The sequence below is a fragment of the Solanum verrucosum genome, unplaced genomic scaffold (genome assembly GCF_900185275.1).
Source record: "Solanum verrucosum unplaced genomic scaffold, falcon-dt-bn FXZP01000060.1, whole genome shotgun sequence".
Classification (NCBI taxonomy): domain Eukaryota; kingdom Viridiplantae; phylum Streptophyta; class Magnoliopsida; order Solanales; family Solanaceae; genus Solanum; species Solanum verrucosum.
The window spans coordinates 763,920-772,835 of NW_026020129.1; the positions used below are offsets into that span (position 1 = coordinate 763,920).

At 34.8% G+C, this 8,916-nt stretch overlaps 1 protein-coding gene across 5 annotated transcripts; it reads left to right on the top strand.

Annotated features, from left to right (window-relative positions):
* The first annotated feature begins 760 nt into the window (after window positions 1–760).
* LOC125826126 (serine/arginine-rich splicing factor RSZ22-like) lies at window positions 761–5,959 on the top strand. Of its 5 annotated transcripts, XR_007442925.1 has the most exons (7): window positions 782–840; window positions 1,668–1,775; window positions 3,503–3,591; window positions 3,836–4,061; window positions 4,169–4,282; window positions 4,478–5,046; window positions 5,594–5,959. XR_007442925.1 is itself a non-coding variant. In XM_049505429.1 (6 exons), the coding sequence occupies exons 2-6, from the start codon at window positions 1,687–1,689 to the stop codon at window positions 4,512–4,514; spliced, it is 555 nt and encodes a 184-aa protein (XP_049361386.1). In that variant the 5' UTR covers window positions 761–840; window positions 1,671–1,686; the 3' UTR covers window positions 4,515–5,885. The 5 variants fall into 5 exon arrangements, 4 of the variants coding, with proteins under 4 accessions (XP_049361386.1, XP_049361389.1, XP_049361385.1 ...); XM_049505429.1 differs by having other exon boundaries at window positions 761–840; window positions 1,671–1,775; window positions 4,478–5,885; XM_049505432.1 differs by having other exon boundaries at window positions 761–840; window positions 1,671–1,775; window positions 4,172–4,282; window positions 4,478–5,885.
* The last annotated feature ends 2,957 nt before the right edge of the window (window positions 5,960–8,916 follow it).

The following is an 8,916-nucleotide window of genomic DNA, read 5'->3' on the forward strand; positions in this document are numbered from 1 at the left end:
TAATAGGGCTTAAAAATACTTACTTTTAGAATTTGAAATCAGTAATGCATTATTTTGTAATTCAGACATTCAAATTCATTAATTATCACTAAAGGTAAATTTTTTGGTTAGAGATGTTTCAAGAATTCCAAAAATATTAGGCTAAAAATAGTAAAAAGATTAGTCAAATCAAAATTATTCACAACTATATGTTAAAATTCTTGAGGATAGTTCTTCAATCCAATTTGATCATATAACACGAAAAATATTATGAAGATATTAATTTTGCAGAGCAATTAAAGGTTTTTTTCTATGTGAATGTTGGAGTTTTAGTAAATCCAACAGAATCACGAAAAACATATATGAAAATAGTGTATTATTCGATATCTTAGGAAACACCTATTCATTATTAACCTAAAATAATTTGTGATGTTTATTCATTAAATTAACTTGAGAACTAAATTGTGTTTCATAAAACATGTTTAATTTTGAAAGGTATAACTAATTTTCCAATTTCAATGGTGTTTTCAAAAGATTTTTTTTGAAAAGGGTAAAATTGTCAAATTCTCATGTATTAGGGTCTAGGGAGTATATTAGAAAAAAGTAGAAGTTGAATTTGGTGGAATATAATATGTAAATATCTATTTTTGTTGACATATAAATTCATTGTATTTCGTAATTTAGACTAAAAAAAAAAACTACTCATTTATGATGATTTAATAGTTATTTGACCCGTGACTTTTGATGGAGTAATAAAAGCCAACAATTTGCATTATTGGGTCAAGCCACTTTTTGTTTCAATAGAACACCAAATCAAGCCCTTCTTCTTCACTGCAGTGTCGTTTTCCGCTAGGGTTTCAGGTATGCCTCTCCTTTTCCAATTTCTGCAGTTCTAACTCATCTAGTATTGAAATTATTGCTGATTTCACTGAATTGGAGGAAAAATATTCCCTTTTTCTCCTGGAACTTTAACGGTCTTACAGATTTCTGGTGTAATAAATCTCTGAGAAGGTTCTACTGATTTTGTTGTCTTGCTAGATTCTTCAATTAACTTGTAATGTATTTGCAGTAGATTTTTAGCTGCGTTTTAACCTTTTTTCTTACTTAATTTTTGGTTGATTAGGGAAAAGATGTCTGTCTTCACCCCTCCCTTTTTGTTTCTTGTTCTTATTTGTCTTCGGCGGAAATTGGAGCAAGGATTTACTGAGCTGTTGATGTATCTAGGGTTTCATTTGACTGAACTCGTAAATTTCTGCATAGCTCGTTAGGTTAATATAGGAGCTATTTAGTTCCCATAGTGAGTTTTTTTCTCTAAAATTTTCAGTAAATTTGAAATAAAATGTCTCGAATTCATCCTGGAAATGTAGGTTAGTGCTGGGGAAGAGTCTAGCTAAATTTATTGCTTTGGTTGCATTGCCTTTTCTTAGTTGTTAGATATGTAATAGTTTATTTGTCGAACTTAGGTGAATGGGATAAAATCCATCTTCCTTTTAAAATGTTGATGTAGCAATCATATGTTGTTTCATTTACTTAAAACTCTTCAATTATTTATTTATCTTCTGCTTATGCCATATATATAGTTTGAGGATATTGTTATGTTACCAGGACCATGGTGTTTTGTGATTGGTATTAAATTTCTTGATGGTCTTGTTAATGTTGAGAGTTGACATACTTTTCTGTTTTCCCAATAGTAGGTGTGTATTGAAAATGTCAAGAGTCTATGTTGGAAATCTGGACCCTAGGGTCAGTGAAAGAGAGCTTGAGGATGAATTCCGCATCTTTGGAGTTATAAGAAGGTAAAGGAAGTTCCAAGATTTACATCTCTTCATGATTGGTATGCATGGTTGTAGTGGACAACTGAATCTTCCCCTTATTATTTCCCTTCATCCTCACCATCCCTTGTTGAAATTTTGAGTCATTAAAGTGCCCATCATAATTGACTTTTGTGCAATTTGTTTTCTGTTGTTGGTTTTAATTTGTTGAGGCGTACCACCTTAGGCCATTGACGTTGCTGCTAAAGCCCATTAATACTGATTCCTTTATCTCCATTATATGATGCTTATGATTGTTTGAAATTTGGATTCAAATTGGTTCTTATAGGAGTAGGGTGGAAGGCATAAACAACTTATAATAATAGTATTTAACTTTTTTTGGATAAGAATGATATCTGAGCCACTGCGTCCACCTCGATTATTCCACCCAATACTTGCTAAGATCTCTCATCAGTAAAGGTACCATCTAATTAAGTCTACCGAGGCTTAGGCAGATGGGAAGAAACGATCTAGTGCTTTTTGTCTCTGTGGGTATTTGAACCTTCGTCTTCAATGAAGGTTTCTCCCCTGGGATTTTACAAAGGATGGAAAGATGCTTCGTGTCTACCTTTCTGGCCATGCATAATTTTTGATTGAACTAAATTATATTCGGGTCTTGGTTGAAGAGGGACAGGGTTGTGATAAGCACGTTGAACAGAATGAAAAAAAGTTGACCTCTTTCTGTATTGTTATTCTTTGCAAAATGAGTGAACATGTTGCAAATATTGTTCACCGATCACCCTTCGGGGTGGCCCAGTGGCTTTGGCTTGGGACTTTCATGTTGGAGGTCTCAAGTTCGAAACCCCTTGCCAGCGAAAGCAAGGGGTTTGCCTTTTGGGTCGAGCTCGTCGCACCGGGCTTGCCTAGTGTGGGTTACCTCTCCTATGTGGTTTGCGAGCTATTGCATAGGAGCGGGGGTTTTACCCTGTGCGCACCCAAAGGGTAGCGGCTGTGGGTTTCCCTAGTCATCAAAAAAAATATTGTTCACCGATCAAAAAAAATGAACATGTTATAGATATTGTGCTTGAGAAAATTAAGTTGCACTTGCTGGAAAAGTAGAAAAGTGGAAGGAACAGTTGAGTGTGACCCATTGAAAAGAAAAGAACCCTGTAAGCAATCAGAAGGATATGAACATATATTCACATTTTAAATTAATTGGCAAAGGGGGGAATTCTTAAAGGCAGTTCGAAATGTATGGGTCAGTTCATACGAGCTAAAGTTGTTCTTCAGTTGAATATCATCAGAAACGTTGTCTGTGATTGTACTTTTGTGGATAGAGCAACTATCATGAGAATGGTTATTGTTATTTATGCTTTTAGCAAATGCTTATGTAAATAGTTGTGTGAAAATTGTGCTTGGGCTAGAGACTTACTAGAATGGGTGACCCCATGGGAAGTCCTCATGCTCCATCTCTCCTTTACATAGTTACCATTCTTTCAAAAAGAAAACTGTAAAGATCATGTAACCTCCAAATAGGAGTTTTAACTTTTTGCATGAACATTATCCCTATTATAGACAATGAAGTCATAAATGACATTTTCCTTTGTTAGTTGAAGACCTGGGAGTCTAGCCTGGCTAGGTGGGAGCCATTTTCTCATAAGTTTTTATCTCTTAAGAGACTTAGTTGCAGTTCACCTGCAATTTAGACATAATATTTATGGTATTCAACTGCTACCATTCCATCATTCCTAAACTCACAAATTTGTTTACAGTGTTTGGGTTGCAAGACGTCCCCCTGGCTACGCTTTTATTGACTTCGATGATCGACGGGATGCACAAGATGCAATCAAAGAGCTGGATGGTATGGTTATTTGATTGTTTGAATAAACTGATGCATATTATAAAGCTTTCTGAATGAGTTTCTTTTTATCTTTGTGATGGTCATACTATATTTGGCCTTGCTCTGAGATTAAACCTCAATTTAGTTAGTATATACATGTGTTTCTGTCTATTTGTTTCTTGCCTTAACATTTCTAAACACTGGTGATATGTTGAGCTACGAAGCAATCCTTTGATGGAATTTTATCCCTGATTCTATGACATAGGTAAGAATGGATGGAGAGTGGAGCTTTCACATAATTCTAGAGGAGGAGGTGGTGGGGGCCGTGGAGGGGGTCAAGGTCGATCTGGAGGCTCTGATTTGAAGTGCTACGAATGTGGTGAATCAGGTCATTTTGCTCGTGAGTGCAGAACGCGTGGGGGTCCCGGAGCAGGAAGACGTAGAAGTCGGAGCCCTCCTAGATACCGCAGGAGCCCAAGTTATGGTCGTAGGTAAGAAACTGATGTATCATTGACTAGGAATCCGTGAACAATTTGAGATCCTCCCAATATTTGTGATAATCTTTACATGGAATTTGCTGATTTTCCTCTTCCTGAAGCAGGAGTTACAGTCCTCATGGGCGTTCCCCTAGGCGCCGAAGCCCGTCACCACGTGGTCGCAGCTATAGCCGTTCTCCATATCGCGGCCGAGAAGAAGCTCCATATGTTAATGGGTAAAGCCTCTATTTGCATATTTAGGGTTCTTTTCTATGTGAACACAGCTGAGACTTCTCTTTTATAATATATATACCTGATTTAAGTCTTTGGATATGCTACAACTTATTCTCATGATTGGACATTTATTTGCTTTTTCCTAAAGATTATGATTAAGGTTCTCTTTTTCTTATTTATACGCTGATTTTATGCAGAAATGGACTTAAAGAGCGTCACAGAAGCCGAAGCTGAATGAAAGAGATGATAGCCTGACATGTCCTGGAGTTTTTCGATTTGTGTTACTGTCCTTGACTTAATCACAACTGTGTAAGTGAGGCCATGCCCTCGGCTTAAACTGGTGGTTTTGGTTAAGTTTAACTTCTTGCTTTGGTATCGTTAGTGTTGGTTTTATTTTTGCTTAATGTTACCCGTTTTAAGAACCTAATATCATAAGGGTTTATATTTTGGATTTTATGGTAGTTGTTATTTTTTATGAAGAAAATCACAAAGAATGTTGCTAAAGATTTATGTTTTGTTTTCTTGTGCCGAGGTGTCTTCCTGGTACTGCTTCATTGGTTTTCTGCTTCTACACTCTGTGGTTTCGTTCTTCACTGCCCTGCTGCGGGATCTTCAATTTTGAAGATTGTGGATCCCAGCTGGCTACATTGCTAGATGCTTCTGTTTCTTGAATCTCTGTGGATATGACGCGCCTCTCCTCAAATTATAGTGGTATTTCTTTAAGTTCATATTAAGGATGAGGATTGGCATGACACACGACTGGCAGGTACAATCTGTTCCAAGGAGTTTGGGGATTTGATGTTCTCCTTTAAACTAAATTGTGAATGGTGCTCCTTTTGGGTTCATAGGGCAGTGTCCGAGTCTATGCTCATGAGAATTTTGGTTCCCTTTTGACTTTATATGCTAGCTGCTTCATTTTGCTTTTTGGCCCCTTCTTTTCGCCCACTCTTTCAATATCACCTGTCAAAATATCAGTCCTCTTTTAAAGGAGTGTTCTCCATAATTTCTTTCTGTCTATCAAGGATAAAGAGTTGGTTACAATTTTATTAAAATGTTCCCTTTAAGAGTGACTAATATCTTTTGAAACTTTTAAGTTACTTTTTCTACTTCTCCACACAAAGCTAGTGTTTTGTTTTCAAAGGTGCCCCTTGTATAACCCCCTTTTTACCTTAAAAAACAGTCACATCTATTTCTGTTAAACTTCATCGTTCATTTTTTAATTAAGTTCTCTTTTTTCATTATCTGACATACATAGTGTGGGGTGTCCGTTAGTAGTTTCACTCATCAAAGTTGTAGAATATGCATGAATGTAGAGGACCGCTCGCCATTGGCCTTTCCAGTAGAAGAGCTTGCTTTGACTGCCTGCACCCAAGGTGTTCAGCTGATTGAGATTCTCGTCTTTGAGATATGGCCTCACTGCTCTGGGCAATTCTTCTTACACCAGTTTACATCAACTATTCTACTATATCTGTGCAGTAATTCACTAGCTATTGGCTGAAGTTCAATCATGTCTCTTTGATCGCTCCAGTCCTTTTTCTGTCCATTTTGCTGGAAACCAATTCTATACTGAAGTCTTGGATATGTTCTAAAATTCTCTGTTTCCTACTTCTCGTCTGTTTATGCTCTTTATAAACATTGTTTTTCTTGAGTTGAATGTGATAGAATTTGGACAGGAACTCCTTTTTCTCTAGTTATGCTTTACACTAGATCGTGGTTGATGGGATTTTTGAGGAGTTAAGTAGTAGCTATGCCAACATTCTTTAAATGGTTGTATCAGGTGAGAATTTCAGTTGGAGTAGCTGAAAACATATGTATGGACATTTAGAAGTTTTTCCACTTACAGCCGGTAGTTGTGCGAGTGGAATTACCCAACTAGACCTGGTCAGTCTGAACTGTTTTGCGGTTCTTATGGTTTGAATTTCACTTCACTCGTCGACTATCTTCCATGAAGGTTCTATAAAATGTAGCAATGAAGGTTGTTTAATAATGTATAATTAACTAGAGGTAACTACTGATAACTTAAAAGAAAGCTGAAAAATAATTTTGTGAATAGGACTAGATGTATGTTAGGAATAATATATTTATGTTGCTTGAGCTAGTTTGAGAACTATTTGGATCATAATTTTCATAACTGATTGAGTTGAAATAAACCTTTAAGCCAAGATTATCGTTAGACAATCTTAGATCATATTGTTAAAAATTGGTCTGATATTTATATAGTTTTACCATTTACACCCTTATTTAACGTGTGATCTCTTCTTGTAGGTTGGATAAAAAGATATAAAATAGTAGTATTTATCTTTTTGATTTTTTAAACTGTAGAAGACTTTTCTCGAATACTAATTTTAAGTGAGTTCTCTGCTTTGATATATGATATATGTATACAAAATGAAGATTTAGATTATTCAAGACCTAATGATGTTCGATTTGTTACATGGCCTAATTGTGCAATAATACTATGTTCCTCGAACAGCATCGACTTAGGTGATCAATAAAAGACACCATTAAATTGCATCCACTATCAGTGTACTATGGACCTAGTTGTCCGTAAGCTGCTTAATGTTTATTCATGTGCAACATTGATACCCATTTAAAAAGGAAAAATTATGTTAATTCTTGTTTGCACTTAAATAATAACTACTAGTAGTAGTAGTATTAAATAATGTCAACATGGATTAAAATAATGGATTCTCTTTTGATCTCCTCCCATTTCAAAGCTACTTAATATGTCCATTAGAATTGGTCTTTATATACCATTTCAATTATGCATTTTTTGAATAATTCTCCTACATACATAAGAATAATATCCAATTGTAAGCTTAGTGCATTTCGTACGTGAAAGCAACTCTGATATGGAGTAATTATAATTATTGTCTATTTTTTTTATATATAATTGTAAGAGTTTATGGTAAGATTCTTTACTATTTGCGTTTCTTGAATCATTCTCCATCAACTCTAAATGTGTCTATCTCATCCCTTCGACATCTTTACATGAAAAAGGAGGAGCAGAGGAGGAATATCTTATTCAGCATCATTAAATAAAGAGAAAATACATAAAGTCCCATTAAACTTAGATCTTATTTTAAAGTAGATACTTAAAGTTTGCGAAAGTCCTATTATCCCATTGAACTATTTTCTATCAAACTAAATATGCCATTTTGACCTGCTTCTACACCTGCTGTGTTTTCACATTTCCAAGGCGCGTGAGTATCTTACAAAACAACCCCAAATCAATATAAAGCGGCCATGTGGCATTGTAAATTGAATTCTTTATTTTAGAAGAAGACCCATCTTCCCCAAATTAATTCAAACACCATTGATAGCCATTGAAGCTTGCTACTGTGCCATGACGAGTCAACATTGCAATATCTCTCAAACTTCAATTCACTTTCACAAGATGAGTACTACATTAAGTCAACAACAATCCTCGAATTTCTGACTTTTTTTTATAAAAACCCATTTTCAGAAAGAGGATACCACAGGCCGATGCTAGCTTCTCCTTCGTCCACTGATAATATTATTCAAAAATTGAAGAAAAACTCAGACAAAACACACACAAAGCAAAAAGAAGAGATTGACCTCAAAAATATTTATTGTTCATACTCCACTAGATTCTCTCAGAACAGCCTCATTAACCGATACAAATAAATTAGAACTCATTAATATTAATTTTATGTAAGAATTGAAATAGCCCAAAGAGTGAAAATTGCATCAATCTTACTTCAGATCACTCAATATCACAATTTTGGGAAGAAAAGATAGAAAAAAAAGTTGATTAGGAGGAAAGGTTAAAATGTGAACGGGTCAAGTTAAGAACCCGGCCTTCATAAAAACGGGTAGAAAAATATAAATAATTATATTATTTTATTAGGGGGTGAGAGACATGCGTGGAGAATTGGAGTAGAAATTGCTAAAAAGGGCGTATTTAGTTTGGTTGAAAATGATTCAGTGGGGTAATATGATCCCTGCAAACTTTAAGTGTCTACTTCAAAATAAGGTCTAAATTTAATGAGGACTTTATGTATTTTCTCTTAAATAAATATATTTTTCTTATTTCAAGAGCGAAAAAAGCATGTCATATAATCAAATGATATATATTATTGACTCCTTAAACTAATATTATAATAAAGACACATTCGTAAAAAATATATTTGAAATTGTTGTTTTTGCATCAAATTACTTTTGACTTGTAAAGCATGAAAGCTTTTTAATGGATTTTGTGCAAGCCAAACCAACAACTATAACTCATATAGATGGCCTTTAATGAAAGTTTCTTTTTATCCCAACTTATCTCGAATTGAGGCGTAATTATTATGGTTAACCCAGTGGCGGACAAGCATATATTATGGGTGCTTAAGCACCCATTGACTTTTGTGATAAACACAATATTATTTAGGTACAAAATCTACTAACTCAATAAAATATATTAACTAAGCACCACTCTATGTGGCACTTTTCAAACTAAAAATAGTTGAGCATCCATGATACAATATTTTTGGATCTTAATTTCTTCAACCTTCAGTCTAATGACCTATGCTATTTTGTTGTTGATGTGAAGTTTTGGTAATTTGACAAACTTCGGGGATGATGAAAATAAGGGGACCAATTCAGTTACCTGAAGAGTCATGTCGATAAG